Genomic DNA, 19,106 nt, shown 5'->3' on the forward strand with positions numbered 1-19,106 from the left:
ATCCATCAATAACTTTGCATGCAGAGTGTGGGATCATCCTTGCCATCTGTACCAAGTTTTCATATTTCTTGATTTATCTCTTACTGTCATGGAGTCAAGTGTGTTCTTTTAAGCCAGTGCTGTTCATGCAGTGACTGTGAAGGACAGGAGAAGACTCAGGCTCCTCAGTGCAGTAGCCCGTGGTGCCAAGAGTCTAAGCAGCTTCATTTTTGCCACTGCAGCACCAGTTCAGCTCAACATGATGCTGCAACACAAGTAGGAACTTCCCTTTTCCCTAACAGCACCATGTTCTCAGGCAAGAAGGGCAAAAAGCAGCAGTTTATGGACTCACCAGCTACTCTTAATACATTTGTTGCACTGCAGATGATGAAGCCAGGTAGTATTATGTGGCTGCAAGAATCTAATTTGTGCAGGCTTATGAAATCTGTTTATTTACAGTCTGTGTGCTCTTTGTATTTAACAAAGACCTCTCAGTGCTGTGAGATAAATCCTTGGTGTAAAATCATCTTTCGAAGAAAAAGGCCAGTAAGAAATGGACTGATTGGTATATTACGAGAGGCATCCGCATCCCAGTGCTTCCCAGAAGGTCTCCCCAGCTATCTGTTGCTTGGTGGAATGCCTCAGCATGCACTTTTGTAATTCAAGTAATACACAAGACAGCTCTTTTTAAAAAATAAGAAGCAAAGAAGAGTCTCTACTGGTAGGCAAAAATGTGTTAACCATGCCTTTTAGATATTTCTAAGTGTTGAGTTAGAGTCAGAAAGTCCACAAAAGATCAGATCATAATTCAAATTTTGCATATATGGTCCAGTGATAGGAGATGATTTGGGATGCTTACAATTCATGGTGTTCAACATGAAACATATAAGGGACCTGGTGAGTATTAAGATATTTCTGAGAAATCAATTTTTCTAGGATGTCACAGGAAAGTGCCACAAATTCATTTTTTTAAAAAGAAATTAAAAATCCAGACATCAGTGCTGATTATTTGGTGATACTAAAGCACACTGTAATTCAGCACTATTGAGTTTTTCTCTCCCCTGAATCAATGTAATACAGCAACATCACTGACATACAAGATCAGCAAATTGCCACAGCATTCTTTGGAATTGTATTTTCATTAAAAAATTATAAATCTTGTATAACAAGATCACGATTTAAGCTCACTCCTGTGCAGACAGATCATGTTCTCTGGTACGATTATCACCATGACTGTAACGCCACAGCACTAGCCATGAAGGAGCAAAGATTTTGAAGGACCATAGAGGGGGGTGAGCAAACCTGAAAATAAATTGCATGATAGAAACTTTTAAAACTCCATTAATCGAGATAATTTACCTATAACAAATATATACTTAATGGAACTTATTTGTTGCTGATTTGTACACCACCTAAAGGAAGTGGTTACAAAAATTCAAGGTTTCTTCCATATTTTGCTTTACTGCTGTTGTGAGAATCCAGTGCTTGAAATCAAAGGCATTATATAAATAAGTGTAATGAGAGGCAGAAAAAGGAGTCTTGTAAATACTAATACAACCAAAATCATATAATTGACCATGTGATCAAGTCTCACCAGAGGCTAGAAAAAGCAATCATATATGATTTGGTTATCATTAGACTTGTAAATCTATTCTTATAAATGCTACCATGAGCTAGAATACATGAGTCATATCAAACTGTTAACAAAATTCACTAAATGTCTGAAGAAAGCCCTCAAACTCTAAAATAATTAATCAAAAATTAAAAGTAACATTAAGTTACAGCTTTTTAGTTTACTCCTTAGATGGATGAGCTGGACTTACTAATAAACTGAATTGATACTTACTGTGATGTAAATTTGAAAAAATAAAGCTTTGGCAAAATAGTTACTGTGTACTTCATGCCCTATTGGCCTGAAGGTGTTAACAGCATGAAAATCTGCTTTAGGAAACCCAGAAAGTGAGCTTTTCCCCATTAGACGATATACAAATGCTTTGGTAGCTAACTTCTGCAGTGAGGGTTTAATCCTTGCCAATACTCAGACACAGCTGCACTCACCAAGTTTGGAGACACAGGCACTGGGCAGAGAGAAGAACCTGGGACAATTTGCTGGGGATGTCAAGTCACTGGCCACATGTGCCACTGCAGGGCATAAAGGCAGGACAGATAGCCCTCGTCCCACTGTTATCCTTTTCAGAAAGATGATAGTATTACAGCTTTCTTCTGTGAAAATGACTGAGATGTCTCTCATCAAATCTGTCTGAATCACACTTGCACCTCTTGTTTGATTATTCCAGATTTAATATTTTCTAGGTCGAGGCTATTTCACTGCCACTCTCTGAGCTGTCACCAAAATGAGTTATATCTTCAATTATAGAAACACATGGGATATCACACCTTTTGTTCATACTTGTTGTGGACATGTTGTCAAGATGTAATCCATTCTTACATGTTTCATTTTACCCTGAACTCCAGAAGAAAACTAGCATACTTCATCATATAATAACAGCATTTTGCTGGATGGCTTGCCATTCCTTTCCTCTAGGAGCAGCATCCCTGTTTCTGGGAGATATTTTTGTTAAGGAGTGTTATGAACTGTTTTGCTAGATGTCAAGGATATATCCATACCTATCACAGCAACTCCTGCACATTCTTATTTCTCATTTGATGCTCGCATCTCCAGGACTCTCCATCCTTTTTCACTGCTCTCTGCTCAGCATTCTCACTCAGCAAGCTCCCAGTTTCTGCCTCCAAATATTCTTGTCTGCTTACTCCCCAGAGTCCCTTTGGTCTCCTTCCTCATGGCCCATTGCTGCCATACATGCTGTTCCCCTGTGGGCTGTTGTGCTATTCCTAATTCAGCCAGTAATTTGCACATTAGAATACATGTAACAGGTGTAGCAGACTATAAGATGTCTGCCACTGCTATACATCTTTTGCAAGAGGATGGAGAAGGGAAAAGCAGCAAAGATACCTTTGATTACTAACTTCTGCTGGAAGTAACAAAAACATACCAAGGAGGTGTGTGAAATACATAAGGCTTCTGAAGTATTTTGTGAACATGTGACAACCCACCAGGACATAGGTGAAGTCTGCAGCGCTGGGCACTTCTTCCATGCCTGGATTCAAGACTCACTGATGCAGTTGGGTTTCATTTGCCATGGCAGTCACAGTAACAATGACAACTGAAAAATGAACAACTTTGACATACCAGTTTCTGAATGATGCTGGGTTGGAGTAGAGGTCAGCCTTCCCTTTTGAGCTGTAGCCATATTTTGATCAAGACATGTTCAATATCGTGACTTGATTCATAAATGATTGATGTAGTTGTTACACCATTTTGCCTTTGATCTTTTTAGAATGAAACAGAATTCAACACATGCAGTGTCTTGAGACATGTAAACAAATAAAACTGAGATATCAGCTGGATACATATTGACACAAAGGCAGAGTTTGGCAGCTTCACTAGTTTCACAGAGAAAATACTCTGGAAGTTTGAAATCATCAGTTGAAATGTCCTCAAATGAAAACTGTTTTTACTCATAGTTGAGAGAATTCTTCCTGATAGAGTATCAGCAGACATTTTTTTCTTTTGTATCTTCTCATCTTCTCTACCAAATACAAATTTGGCTCCTCCCTCAATTCTAGCTCAGCAATACTAACTCTCCTCTCTCTCTCTCTCTTCAAGTCAGTCCTTTTTTGTATGAAAGTAAAAATCATGGCTTCTCTCTCTCACATCAGTCCTCAGAGACAAAAAGTCATGCTGAACTAAAAGGGTCTAAACCAGAGTTCTTAACCTGCCTCTCTTTCTTGACTTTCTGTGGGCAAACATCTCCATCCTGCTGGTCACTTGTAACCCAAGCACCATCATGGATGTCTTTATGCTGAAATGACATCTCTATTCAGCACAGGACTCTTGGACATATAGCCCATCACCACACACACATGTCCTCACTCTTTAACAGGAAATGTTGCCTGCATCTCTGATCAGCTCATGGTGTCAACCTACATTGCCCTTCCAGTCGACACCACCTACATTTAAAAAGGTTTTTATACATCTTCTTAAATACCAGCAGAGCTATCTCTTTCCATTTCCTTCATTAACACTGCCTTTTGTTACAAAATATACCAAGGAAAAAAAAAAGGCAATATAATTAGGCTTCCGCTAAACTATGACTATGGCTTATTCTGGTGATCAACCTGATCTGTCGCCAGTCTGTCTGTCTCCAATTTTTGGACTACGCCTCACACATACACATAGGAACAGAATATATAGGTCATAATTATAAAGTACCTTGGAATGAAATAATATTCTACAAAGATCGTGGGGGATGGTGGGGCTGAGTCATCAAAACTAGCCTGTTGATTGTGACCTTCACATGAAGCTGTAAATTAAGGGGCCAACAACTGCTGGACCTGCAGATGGGGAATACCAAACAGAAGCTTGAGGGTGGAATATGATGCTCAGTATATGATATCACTGAAATACTGCATGTGGTTTCAGAACTGGTTTTTAAATACTCAGTTTTAACTACTAAAAGAATAATAAGCAAAAATACTGTTTGCATGTCACAAGCAGAGGGTATAGCTGACTACAAGAACGTACTAGTAAGTAAAGAGAAGAAAAAACATTTCTGAGTGCAGAAATTCTCAAGGGCAGCACAGATTTTTCTTTAGATAAAACCTGAGTGTAGGTTTTGTAGGTTAAGTGCTAGAATGCTTTGAGAAAAACTACGGTTGTTATAAATATTGACAAAGTAGCTGAAAGACATGAAGAAGAAAGAGGTTAGTCCTACATGGTCATTTATGGCTACCCAAAGGGTACTGTAAGTATCTGTAAATCTGTATCTACCAAGGCTTGTACAGCTTTTCTCTCCAAATCATGTATTATTTATTGTAGCTGAAAGAAACCACAACATACTAGTGATAAATGCAATGAAAGACCTACTACCTAAAACTACCTTTCACTCCTTTGCTTATCACTCACAAAACAGACATCTTTTTATTAATCCAGTGCATTAGAAATGGGACCTTATTACATTATCACTGTTAGTTTTACTGGTTAAACACTTTCATTTTACAAGTAAATTATTTCAGCTCAGTAGAAAGAGCAAATCAATTTTTTGCTTACTGTCATTAGCACTAATTAATAAATAATTAGGGTTATTAAAAATTGTTAGTGCAGGATTTTTCTTCTCTGCACTTCTTAAATGCCAAATTTATTTTGCTGAGAGGTTGGCATAAGACTGAGACAGCTTCAGGGCCATGGAAAATAAGCTGAAGAAAATGTTCAAGCTGAGAAGTAGATAGGATTTCATGTTAGTCTCAGTAATCAGTCTATCTGCCCAGGGTGAAATTTAGCTTGTTTTTTACTTCTATAGATTAAAACTGTAATATTAAAGTTTAGTCCATAAATGTAATGACTCAGTTGCTGCTTCCTCCTGCAGCCTTGATATTTAGTTGATTTTCTATTTAAAGATTAAATTAATCTTCAATTCTATATTGACAAAAATGCATTGGGATCTGTCTCTCATAATTTACTGGAAGCTAGTAAAAAAACCCCACAGGAATGAAGTTGAGCATGGTATCGCTGTGACTATCAGACAGCAACCGACTCAATCGCTTTTAAAATAATACCAAGCCCAGATGAAAGAAAACCAGCTCACAACGAATGTTTGAGCAGTCATATGACCAGTTCAAGGAAAGGAAAACTCCCAACAGATTATGCTCCCTGGGAATGTGAATCCTGCATCACAGACGATGTCATGGAAGAAAAAAAAAAACACTTTAAAGTTTCTAGGACGTCATGTTCCAGCACAGAAGACTAACTGGGGTAAAGCTGTAAGCCAAGGCTGTCAGCAGACTCTGCTTAGGGTACGTCAGGATATGAGCAAAGATAAATGCAGTGTGAGTTACTTCTTGGCTCTATGGTGAGTTTAATGCAAGTGAAAACAACTTCGGGTTTACTTTAATTTACACTGGGATCTAGAAAGCTCCTGTATAAGCCTAGAGTGAGGAAATGCGGCTGAAGTAGAACTAATGAAGGTGTTAAGAGGTCTCTAACGAAGTGCCTGTGTGAACTGCCCATGGCTGTACCCCGGTTAAAACCACATGATTCAGTCAGTGTGGCTCTGCAGCCCTTACCTCGACCAAGCACGGCCACATGCATCTGGATTGGAGTACTAACAACCACATGCCATGGTTTTGGTTCACATGACCCATAAGAAAGTGAGATTATAGATTTTGCATATCAGAAATGGATATAGAGTAATATTAATCATTAGCTACTCTCCCAACCTGGATCTGCATGTTTAGTTTTGGTTAATTTCTTTTTATTCAAGGTGCCTTACCCGGCTGTCACTGCACTGAATAGCCACATCTTTTTCCACGTCACATCTTAGGAGTTAGAGAATGTAAATTATTTTTTGAAGTAGAACATTTTTACCGAAGATGCTTCTTAGAAGTGCCAGTGTCCCATTTTAATTCTCTGCACTATCACATGCATTAATAAGCAGAACTATTCCTTTTTAACACACTCCTACCACATACACACATGCATACATACTCACATATATGTATACACTCATATGCTCACAATATGAGTAACATAATAATTGCCTTAGATTAACACCTGAGTCAGTGCTACATTGGGCTGAATGACAGGGAGAATTAGAACACTGGCCTACAACTGAAAAATACGTTTTCACTGTTAAAAGCCACATTCCCTGGCTATAGGCCAATTCTTTGGCTGAGCACAGGACCCCACCAAACAACTTGTCTTTGTAGGTAACACAGCATTCTGGCATTTTTCCTGTTCTAGGAAGCAGTGATGTGAGATGAGTTGCATCCCATTGACTGGTTGCATCATCCCATTGTTATGGCTACATCAAGCATATCCTTGCATGATACTCAGATTCCATCACTGTCATATAGTTCATCTTTCACATGTTATATTTCTAGCAACTTCAGACATTAAAACAAAGTGGGAAACTGTCTTAATCGATTGTGAATGGGTGATTTTTCCTTTACAATGATGTGGTACCTTGTCAATATTCCCACTACCAGATTAGTAGAACACCCAGGGAGTCACGTTGACTATGTTTAGAGAAACCTGGCAAACACTGCTGCATTTCACAGCAGAATTTGCAAATCCCATCAGTGAGCTATACAGACCAGAAAGGTTTGGAGACTCTGGTTACTGCCCTAACTTCTGCCACAGATCAAAAAGCATTGCAGTACGATGAGAGGGGAACTATGTCCAAACATGGCAATCAGTTCAGACACAGTTTTTTCGTTGAGGCTTCTCTGGTGCATAATGGGATACAAACTCAAAATGGAATGTATTTTTCACCTGGTGTATTCCTGCATATTTTCACTAAACTTCTACGTAGCTAGTACCATAGATACAGAAATTGGCCTATAGATATTTTTGAGATTGGCAAGTGGATACAAAAATGAAATTGGCAGGAATGTCTGGACTGACAGAGACACTCATGCATGTATGCAACACAAAACAGGACCATAAGGTGAGCTGTATTAGAAAACTGTATTGCCTGTCTGTGACACCAAACTGCTGAGCAATGTCTTCACCTTTCATTTCACTGATGGGCCCATTGCTAAGTGCTCTAGCACAGAATTTTGAACAGTGATTTTCCCTGGGCAGTTGCATACTATGATATTTTAGGAAGAAAGAAAAGTAAGGCATTACAAATAATGTCATGAAATGGAACATCATTTAATTTATGACTCAATATGCTGAAGCATGCTTACTCTTTTGAAACTCTGCAATCGAAATTATAACAAAATAGAATTGGGGAAATGCAAAAGCAAGACTTGCTTCCGTCTTCACAGGTTAGTTTTTTGAACTATAGATACTATATTTAGGTAGCCAAATGGCTGCTCAGTGGCAGACACAGAATAGCAAAGGTCTTTTCAGTTAAAGGTGACTATTTTTTTCCAGTGTTTTCCCTCTGAGTCTGTCACTATCCTGTGAAAAACCAAATAGCATTATTTGTAAATTCTACCCAGTCCTGACCCTATCCAGGCTCCTGCAGGGACAAGAAACAAAGGTACACAAGCAATTTAATTTTCAGTTTGATTCCAGAAGAAAATAGTTTTGCATATTGAAACACGTAAATAAAAACTTGATTCATCTGAGAATAAATATTACAAATATAATTCATCTGAGAATACTATGCATATAATATTTTTCTAACACGTAACTAGAAAAATCTCTAGATGCTTGCTGGTGATTTGCTTAAATTTTGCATGCCATAAAACCTATGCTTTTTACTGAATTCTGAATGAGCACTCATAAGTCACTAACACATCAGATGCAGTCTCACAAACAAAAGTTCATTTGTCTGCAGTGCACACACAAATGCCAGTTATGGAAAGCCATTAAGTCCAAACTCAGGTGCCTAATGAATTCAGTCTACATTCCAGTATTTAGGCAAGTAAACCAAGAATCTCCAGGTAGATTAACTTTGGCTATAAATGGCATCACTTTGGTATGCCTTTCAAAATCTGAGTATATAACGAAAAATAATAGGTTTTGGTTATGTAAGTGTTGGGTGTTGGAAACGTGAGAAAAGCAAAACAGTGAGAAATCAGTAAAACACACATTTCCTTGACACAGGGTGCCCAGAGCAAGCACAGGATGGGATGGGGGTCCAGTGATTTGTGTTTGTCGTGGCGCCAAGGAGGAATGCGAAGTGGAATTTAGGCCGCGCAGTCCCATTCTTTCACTCATTTCAAGGACAGATTTATCTCCTGCTCCACTTTTTTCTCTCAAGGGAAAAAAGCCCTGCCAGCCCTGTTCCTCATCCTCCCTTTTTTCTCACAAAACCCAGCTGCACCCCTCGCATCGAGCCAACCTTGTTTCTCATCCTTCCTTTTTCCCCACAAAAACCAAAGAATGTACTGTGTCGTTACTCAAAAGATAATGGCTTGACTACAGTCCCACCCACTCACACATACAAACTAAGATAAATACTACCCCAAGTTTTTACCTAACTTGGAGGGATGATAATCCGACACCAAATCGGAGGGACAGATTGATGGGTTTGTGCTCTTGTCCCTCCCCCCCCCCCGAAGGGACGCCTTTTGGTAAGATTTCCTCGGCTATGCCGAGTGTATACCTGGGAACTTAGTGTGTGTGATTGCAATCTTTTTTTCTTTTGTGTAGTGCTATATAGCCAACCTGCAGTTTGTACATTTATCATAGGCAATCTTAAAGAATCTGTAGATGTTGCATAAAAATAAACCGTACTGTTCATGAATCTGACTGCTTCTCTTGAATGCAACCAGACTTACAGTATATGGGCTGTTTGGGCTGGGTCAGACCTATAGTGATGGCCACTGATCTGCACTATTCGTGAACCTGACTGCTTCTTTTGAATGCAACCGGATCTACAGCATACAGGCTGTTCGGGCATCAGGGTCAGACCTATAGTTATGGCCATAATTGGCATACCTATTAAGGGATAAGTCCAGCCACCCCTCTAATCTCTGAGGACCGGCTAGAATGCAAGGGGATTCATCTCTTACCAAATTTATTCTCACCCTAAATGCAACAGTATGTGTAGTGACGTCCATCTCCCTTTGTCCTCCTGATTTATAAAGAGTATAATGTAACATATAAAAACTCAGCAGTTTTGTATGCAAAAGTGGTACACTCTTGGTAAAGAGTTCTCTGAGGAGTCCGTACATTACTGCAGTCTGCTACATACCTTCTTAGAGAAATACACATACTAATTAATACACTGATTTAACTGAGGATGTTGGTGCTAGGACATCATTTTCCCAGAAAAATAAATTGGAAAATAAACAGTGCCTAGAATTAATGGGAATGTAAGTAAAAATTAAACTATCTCCAGTATGAATTGACTGTGTTTATTGGCAGTTGGTGGAAAGGTATTTATTTTCTCTCCTTCACCTTGAACAGATTGATCCCCTTGGGGCCTAAATTCTAAGTAAACTGTTATGATACTATGCAACAGATTTGTCTGAGCAGCCAGCTGAAATTTAGCAGTATTTAGCTATGGTGATATTTTTATCAAATCTCATTTGGAGATCTCAAACTCTAGATGGTTCATCATATATTTCTGTCTGCAAAACCCTCTGCATTAGATACTATGCAAGTATTTCATCCATAGAATTACTGTTTTTCATATTAATGAGTTATAAATGAGAGCTTAATTACTACTAATTGCTTGAAAATCCACTGTCGGTGATTATAATCACTAATGATTAGATTGTTAAACATTCATCTTTGTCTATCTTTAGCAAACTTAATCAGAAATTATGGATCAGATCCTCAGTTTCTGATTCTACTGCTAAGTGTCAGTGACAGAGAACCTCTGCCAGCTGTGAGCAGTGCCGGGTCACCACTGGCGTTACCCCCTGGCAGTGACACCGGGGCTGAGTGGGAGACAGCAAAAGATGTGAAGGGAATACATTGCACTCCTGCAATCCACAGCTCACAGAACTGCCTCCAGGAACTGTTTCTCCTGATGTAACTGAGTCCTTTGGTCTAAATCTTCTATTACAAAGCCTAACTACCCCTGATCTTCCTTGTTTCAGTATCAGGAGAATGAAGAGGTGAGCTGATACCCTGAAGACACCTAATAACTTCTCGCAGTTACAAGTGCAAAGTGGGCTTGCACAGAGATTTATCTACCTCTGTACGACTTCAGTTGACATTAAGTAAAAATTGTTAGGCTTCTGGTGAGCATTTAAAATGTGTTCAAACTGCTTTGTTATGCACCTGACCACCTTTCTACAGCTGGTGCATAGAGCTGCTTTCCCCAGAACAGCCTGCAGCAGAGTAGGTGTCCTTCCAACAGACCGAAGTTATCTGGTCAAACATACTTTTGCCCTTCAAATGTTCTTTTAGTATGTATTTAGTTATGCATTTTTTAAATAACACACTTGCAAAACAATACCAGTTAGAATCCATCTGGATAAACACTAAGGAGTTTGCTTTTATTAGTGTATTTTACTGAAGTTTGCGTTCCTCCTTGTTGCAGTATTGTACTTAAAATATTTATCTGCTCTTGTTACAACATCGTCCTTTAGTTTAAGCAGCTCTTCACCCCTTTGGCATCTATTCTTCAACAAGGCTCAAATCCCACCCTTATTTAGGATGTGTCAGATAGCCATCAGCAGATAAAGCTGAAACCATTTTAGAAGTTATAGCAGATATCCTTTTTCTTTCATTATTTAAGGTTAGTTCCTTTACCACAGTGTGCACAATGAACCACCTGAGATCTCTTCATCCACTTCGAAGAAAAATCACCCAGTTTATATTTTAAATAATCTCTACCTGGAAATTTAAGTTAAATAGATGACTTGTGTAGAGGTAGATGATGACATTATACTTTCCACTGGCTCAGCTGAAAAAGCTGTATCATCCAACAAGGCAGGAAATATGGTTGCAGTAATTTCTTAAACCACCTCAATGACGCTTTCAAGAGAACATCTCCCCAGAGCAATAATTTCTTATCTTCCTGCTCTTTGTCAGAGCCATTTTCTGCACCTCTGTCATCTTGAATTGACTTTTTTGAATAGTAAGAGACTGCTAAGTAATAATCCAGATGCAGTCTCAATAGCATCCTGCACAATGGCTTCTCTGGTAAAATGTACCTATCTTGGAAAGAGTGAGAGAAATAAAAACTGAAATACTGTACATATTCTATATATGTAATTCTCTCTATATAGTTCTACATACATACAAAACCTGCATAGAATATGTATGTGTTCTATAAACAGTTCTATGTATATATGTAGATATAGAACTACATGTATAAATTAAAGAATCTAATCCTGTAATTCACTTAAGCACATGTTTGTAAATTTAAGGAATGACAAATCCCAGTGATTTGAATGAGATGAGTGTATATGCTATGCTTAAAAGATTGTTGTTGAACTGGAGCTATGGATAAGAAAACTTAAAGAAATATTAATCACTACTTGTACTGAAAATCAGTTTGACAAAAAAAGTATTAATATAAAATATCTGACCATAAACACAATGAGAAAGGATTCTCTCTTCTGCTCTGTTATACGCAAGTTTCAAACCTCAGTCTACTGTCTGCTTTCTCATTTTGAGTATATTTGATATGTAAGCAACTCATAGTCAGAATAAGATAAAAAGACATGACAGCTTAGTATAAATTAAGAATCATTTAAAGTTGTGCAGAAATGCATATTCAGTTAACAACATCAGTGAAAATTGTGGTTGATGAAAGATGTAAACCAAAACAAAATTATCGTGCTACACAACCAGCTAGATACTTAGGATACATGAATTCTGTCTCTAGCAACTGCTACTTAAGAGTTTTGACCACTTGAATGAAAATAAAAGATCACACTTACTAAATTTAAGCAATTTTACTGGGAAGTAGAGACTTCCTGTAGGAATATATGGACACTGATAGGCCTGAGAAACTGGACAGAATTGTTCAACAGTCTTTTGTAATAGTTTTTCATCAGCAGGTTTAAGAGTCCAGGATTCTGTATTACTTACTTCAGGTCAGTCCTGCAAAAACAGAGCATTATAGTCCCACCATTTCAATCATTGCAGATATTCCTAATAATTTGAAATTACTAAAGCTACACAGATACATATTTTTTGGCTTTTACCTTATGATAATAATGGTGCCACCTTGGATTAATAAACAGAATTATTAGTGGGTATTTTGTCTGAATTCCAGATTAGAAGCTAAATGAGACAGTAGTGGTAGTCCCACTCAGTTAATAAGCAGGGTTTTGGAAGCGAGGCTGCAACTACTGAAGTAGCTATTTTTTGGTTTGCTTTAATTTCAGCTGGACTGGTTCCCTGAGCTAGCTTGTTTAATTTCAGCTGGACTGGTTCCCTGAGCTAGCTCTCTTCATAATTACTCAAATGCTAGGACCAGAAAATGAGTGGAAGTGGGGGTGGATCAGGGAGAATGAGATGCTCCTCTTTGAGGCAATATAGATTTATGTTGGGTTGAAGGGACCCTGGAGGGACTGCAGCCTGAACCATCAATGCTCCTACAGAATCACTACAGTGAAAACTACTTTTTTAAAGACTGATCTCTCATTTTAGGATTCTTGCTCAACTCAAAGCCAGATTTCAGATTTGCTCAGTAGTAATCCATACAAGATGCAAATTCTGAACGTCACTAAGAACTGCTTCCAAAGTATTTGATTTCAGCTCCCACATAGGCTGTACAAATGTGGACTTTCTGAGACTCTTGCAGTTATATTTGTTTTTTTTCTGAAACTTGACCTATCTGTACATGGAGGAATCTGCCCCCACAGATTCCATGGTTTCAAGAGCTAGAAAAAAGTATATCACTCTGTTAGGAAGCATATGCCTTGATATCACAATTTAAAATATACCTATTATTCCAAATTAGGATTTTTTAACAAGCGAAGAAGTGGATTGAATCAGTAACACTACAGCTTTTGTCCACATATATGCAAATCCAGTAACATTAAAAATAATTTCATATTATTATTATGCTTTGGCAAAACTGTGATAAATAACATGCCATTTAAAAAAACAAGACCATACACAAATTGATATATATATATAACCATAAGTCAGAAGCAGTTGCATCTTTTGTTTCCTTCTCTTTTCCTAATTCCATTCAGGATGGTTTTGGTCCATTAATTTACAATATGTACCTGTAGATCTGGTTCAGGCCAAGCTATGATGATTGTGCGTGCACACATATATATTCAAAAAACTTGACTGTTAAAAAGAAATCATGCTTGATTCACACAAGCTTTACTTATTTAACATTTCATCCAGCTCAGGGTATGGAGGGTGAGTATCACTTTTGCCTTCATAACCCAGTATGCAGTTGTCATATTTATCCCTCTAATACAATGTGCAATGTTTATGCATAATATAACTTTAACTGTAATTTGAACGTATTGTTGTGCATTTTTAGAGTGCCATCTGCAAAGCTTGACTGGAGCAGAAACCCCACAGCCATGCCTTTAAGCCGTGTTCTATTTTAAGTCATGTGCACAATTTCATGATTACTTTCTTTGAGTCTCTTTTCTATTTTTAACATTTATTTTCCAGGTGTGAAGAGAGGATGGGTGCAATGCCTCCAGACCCTTTGCTGTGGATGGAGTGATGCACTTCCCTCGTAAGAGAGAAGTAGCAATATGTTTATTGATATAAAACAGTGATTTAACACAGTTTGATAGTAAATGCGACAGTCAATGGCAAGGTTAACTTGGTATTTACTGCATAGAGGACAGGGTCAGACAAAACTGTCAGGGAGACCCTCCTGTTGAATTACGAGGTTCAGAACGGACCCCTTGCTTTCTAAACTCCTTCTCCGAGAGGAGTTTAGGTGCGGCTGGGTCCACTCCTAGTCCCAGACTTGGTCAACGGTTTATGTCTAAAGGATTGTATGTGTGCACTTAATCCTTTACATCACTTAGCCAAGATTTCAAAGCATGCTTATTCCCAATTCACTCACCGAGTATCTGACATGATAAGGATTCCATCAACCTCAAGGAGTAATGCTGACAGGCATCCCTACTCAAGGGGAGATCCTGGTGTGCAGCCCACTGCCCTGCAGGAGAGCTCAGTGGGCCCTGGTCTGTCTACTATTTATGGAGTAAGAGCATTGACTTATAGTCATATTTGCATACCAGCTGTATTTCGGTTGGTGCATGCTCAACTAGTGCTCAGCTGTCGAGCAAGATTTATGGCCCTTATCTGTTGTGGTGTTGTATGTCTACCCAGAGTCCAGTTTAAACCAGATGCAGCCACCATGACCACCACTGGTGGCTATTGCTTTAAGCAGAAAGGAGGGGGGAGGCACACCACCACATCCCTCCTGTGACCTATATGCTGTCCCCTCAGAGGATGCACCTTGAGGCTGATCGTCAACTCTGCACGACCAGCTACCAGAACCACCACTCACTCATCTGTGTGCCTGTAATGGAGGTGGCTGGAGTTAAACTAACAAATACCACAACCATGTATGCACTCATGACTTCCTTCTCACTCTACGCCCCAGGCCTAGGCCTGGTCCCCTGACACCAGCACCTCTCTCCTCTGCAGTGACACACTCCTCTCCCTGACGAACTGCTGCCAAGCAGCTTCTAATACATGGCTCCAAAGACACCTCTCTCCAGAGGCATGCGCTATACACAAGTCTCCCTATGGGATAAGCCTCATGCCTGGAACTCCCAGACCGCTCTCCCGCCACAAAGCGGCCGGCGTCCCCTCCTCACAACCATCTCGCCCTCCAGCCCCTTCCCGCGCTGCCAGACGCAGACTAAGGGAGGCGAGCTTCACGTCGCTACGGCGCATGCGCGCGGGCTCCGCCCCTGCGCACGGAGCGCGGCAGGCGGGGCTGGGCGGCGCTGTGCGCATGTGCAGAAGGCGGCCGCGGGAGCTGGCGCGCGGACGGTGCGAGTGTGGGCAGCCGGGGTGAGCAGGCGGCGGAGCGGAGCGGTGGGGCCGGCCGGCTCGGGGAGGGGGGCGGCCGGCCGGTCGGTCGGTTTCTGGCGCTTGGGAGGCGGGGAGTGAGGTGGAAGGGCAGACTCGCTCCTGCTGCGTTCCGGTTGCGAAGCGGTGTGGGGCTGCGCGCGGATCAGGGGTCCGGGCAGCCTCTCGCCCCGTCTGCCGGGGTCAGAGCTGCCCCCTGGGCCGAGGCCCGCCCACAGCCTCACAGGTGCGTGGTTGAAAGAGCCCTTAGTCCGGGCTTCGTGCAGCGGGTCCGCGCTGTGGAGGCCGGGGGTTGTCAGTCCCTCGGCCAGGGCACGCCCGTGCCGGCGGTATCCCTGCGGGGCGAGGGTGCTTGCAGGGCCTGAGGGGAAGAGAACCGTGCGGGTCTCTTAAGTTCTGTCAGCTTTCGTTCTACAATGTAGAAAGGCGTGCCAAATGTAGGTATTTTAGGCCAATGAACTGAGAGAGGTCCTCCTAAATCATCAAATCCAGCCATAAAATCTAGCTTGTACTTTTGGTATCCTCACCTGGACTCAGCTGGAAAGTAAGTGCTTTTTGTCCCTCCTGATCTGGCTGCAGTCACATGTACAACCTCTGTACAGCCTTCCCTAGTCAGGAACATCCTGAATTCAAGCTTTGGCAGATGCCAGTCCTTGTGTCAACATTGCCATTTAATCTAAAGGAATCGTTTTGTGAACATGTTTCCCTAGACATTCTTTCTCTTACCAACTCTAGGATGGGATCCTGTTGAACATTGACACCTACATATAGTCAGTAGAGATACAGGTTTTCATCCAGTGGCTTAAATGTGTTTAGTATAAGTTGACATGTGCTGGGGTGTTTGAGAAGCAAACGGCTGGCTGACACGGTGTGACCAACAGGCGGTTCACGCTTTTCTGGAGTGCAGCTGGGCAGCAGGGTGGAGAAGCTGAAGTTCCTTACAGCTTTAGATGTGTTTAGGATACTTAGTTAAGTCCTGTTCTCATGTAGTCAGTGGAGTAAAAAAGCTGTCCTTTTTCTTAAATCCGTGCAAACTTTTCAGCCTTTTCTAAAATGCTTTTCTTCCTTGTTTGTCCTCTGTTCTGGAGGCTACTGTCTAAATTTTTTTTCTTTTCAACCTTGATATTTATTCCTAGCTAATTTTTAGAGGGCAGCCTTAATCAAGATACTCATTTTTTTTGTATCATCATTCCATTTTGAATAGGTAACTGACTAGATAGAGTGGACAGGTGGGCAGACCTGTTCAGAGCTGATCTGATAAAATGGACCAAGGCTATATGTGTGGTTGTCTGTACGGAAAATAATTTGCCTGATACACATGATTATGTGTTTGTTTTTTTGATAGCTGCATTACTTTGATTTCTCATACTTACTATGTCATTGACTTGTTTATTTTTCAGCTTGCTTCAGACTTACAGTTCCATGATATTTGACTGTAGTCCTTGTTAGGTGTGATATGATTACTTACAAATATGTGTAATTTGAAGTGTTTAATTTCATTATACTCAATTACTTCTGTTATTAGGGTTATCCTTTTTCTCCTTATTAATTCCACTTGTTTTTCTGCTGATGATTCTACAATCCCAATTTTTACTTAAGAAAACACTGAAGGTGAAGTATAAAAAATAAAACAAAAATATTTTCTAAAATGTATTTATGGAAATAGTTAATAGGGATTGGTCCCAAAACAAACTCTTAAGTATTTCGGTAAATACATTTGTATTTGTGAACCTCCTTGTAGCCCAGTAGCTCCCCTGTCAGTGCAACCCAGTATTGCTTTTTTGCTTCTGTTTTCCGTTTCCCATGCTATTTCTGATCTCCTTATGCTAACCTAACCTTTTTTCATGTGGCATTGTACTTATGCCCAGCGTAACATATTTGGCAGTAAATATTTCTGTTTTAAATCTCTTTGGAGTGCTTTGTTTATTATCTTTGTCTTGATAACTTGCAGATATTCCTACCTGCGGATGAAATATCTTTATTGCGCTACCTAAATTTCTAAACTTTATTTTTGGATGTCAAGTTATGTTACATTTGAAGAAGTTATGTTGCATTTAAAGTTAGAATCCCGCTCACGAGCTTACTTCAGTTCTCTCTCTGCATGTTGTCATTAACACTACAGGCAAATGTACTGTCATCCCAGCAGCTCTGGAAGCTGCAGACAAAGTAGTATCTTTGAGATGTTTTTCCATGTTCTGTCACTAAAATCCAGCCTTCCCAGTGTTTGGACAATCAAGAATCTTCATCTTCCTTGACCAGTCCTTGTCTAAAAGGGAGACTGTAGTTAATATTACAGTTTTATCAAACTGGTTGGGCTCCTACTATTTTTAAGAAGTATTTCCGACCCTTACCATCAGGGAGGTGATGATCTGTGACTATTCTACTTTCCTCATTTTATTTCTTTGCTGCTTTTAAATGTATATAAAACCAAAACTAAGTATGTATTTTTCCAGTTAAATAAACTATGAGGATTCTTTGTTATACTGATTTGCTTATACCCTGTATGCCTTTCCCTTTTTATCTGAGTTTTTCGGATTCTGTCTGGTGTGAAAGTGTCTGTACAGTGTCTTACATAGTAAAGTTCGATTTTGATGAAGTCTCTTAGGTCTGTCGTAATTATACCATTATTCTGAGCTAGAAGGTCTGTTTAGATTTTGTCAACTCCTGTTTATTTTCATAGAATAGAATCACAGAATCATTCAGGTTGGAAAAGACCCTTTGGATCATCAAGTCCAACCATCAGCCCTACTCTGCAAAGTTCTCCCCTACACCATATCCCCCAGCATCTCATCTAAACGACCCTTAAAGACATTCAGGGATGGTGACTCCTCCACCTCCCTGGGCAGCCTATTCCACTGTCTGACCACTCTTTCTGTGAAAATTTTTTTCCTAATGTCCAGTCTGAACCTCCCCTGTTGCAGTTTAAAGCCATTCCCTCTTGTTCTATCTCTAATTACCTGTGAGAAGAGACCAGCACCAACCTCTCTGCAATGTCCTTTCAGGTAGCTGTAGAGAGTGATGAGGTCTCCCCTCAGCCTTCTCTTCCTCAAACTGAACAGTCCCTGCTCTTTCAGTTGCTCCTCATAGGATTTATTCTCCAGGCCCTTCACCAGCTTCATTGCCCTCCTCTGCACTCGCTCCAGCACCTCAATATCTCTCTCCTATTGAGGTGCCCAAAACTGGACACAATACTCAAGGCGTGGCCTCACCAATACAGAGTACAGGGGGACTATCACCTCCCTACTTCTGCTGGTCACACTATTTCTAATACAAGCCAGGATTTTCTTCCTTTATGTATATGACAGCAAATAATTAAAACATTTTATTTTCCAGATCACTTTTTCTTGTCTCTGCTCCTCAGATGGGATGTGCATATTTAGGTGACTAACTACAGGAACATCAAAATGCCTAATCTTGAACACCCAGCGTACCCAGCAGCTACACTGCTTCACTTGGAAAGTTTGGTGCCTTGTCGAGAATCCCAAGTGTCCATGTTGCTGTCAATATTTGGAGAGGTAGTGCTTTTTATACTGTGTGTTTGAATAGAACAAAGATGTTATGCTGCCTCAGAGGAGAGTAGAAATTTAAGGGCATTTTTGTGATGTCATTATGAACATACTTTGGTTGTCTCTTTGGTTTTTTTTTTGTTTGTTTTTTG

The 19,106-nt window shown here is 40.1% G+C and overlaps 1 protein-coding gene across 10 annotated transcripts in view; it reads left to right on the plus strand.

The window, feature by feature from the left end:
- Positions 1-15,374: 15,374 nt before the first annotated feature.
- Positions 15,375-19,106, plus strand: part of ORC5 (origin recognition complex subunit 5) — a 75,368-nt gene continuing 71,636 nt past the window's right edge. For 9 of the 10 annotated variants that reach the window (XM_074827844.1, XM_074827842.1, XM_074827849.1 and 6 more), the window contains exons 1-2: positions 15,375-15,430; positions 18,782-18,963. In XM_074827844.1, coding sequence (XP_074683945.1) covers positions 18,853-18,963 — 111 coding nt within the window. In that variant the 5' untranslated portion in view covers positions 15,375-15,430; positions 18,782-18,852. The remainder of the gene's footprint in view (positions 15,431-18,781; positions 18,964-19,106) is intronic. The other variant, XM_074827843.1, reaches the window with a different exon arrangement.

The sequence above is a fragment of the Strix aluco genome, chromosome 5 (assembly GCF_031877795.1).
Source record: "Strix aluco isolate bStrAlu1 chromosome 5, bStrAlu1.hap1, whole genome shotgun sequence".
Classification (NCBI taxonomy): Eukaryota; Metazoa; Chordata; class Aves; order Strigiformes; family Strigidae; genus Strix; species Strix aluco.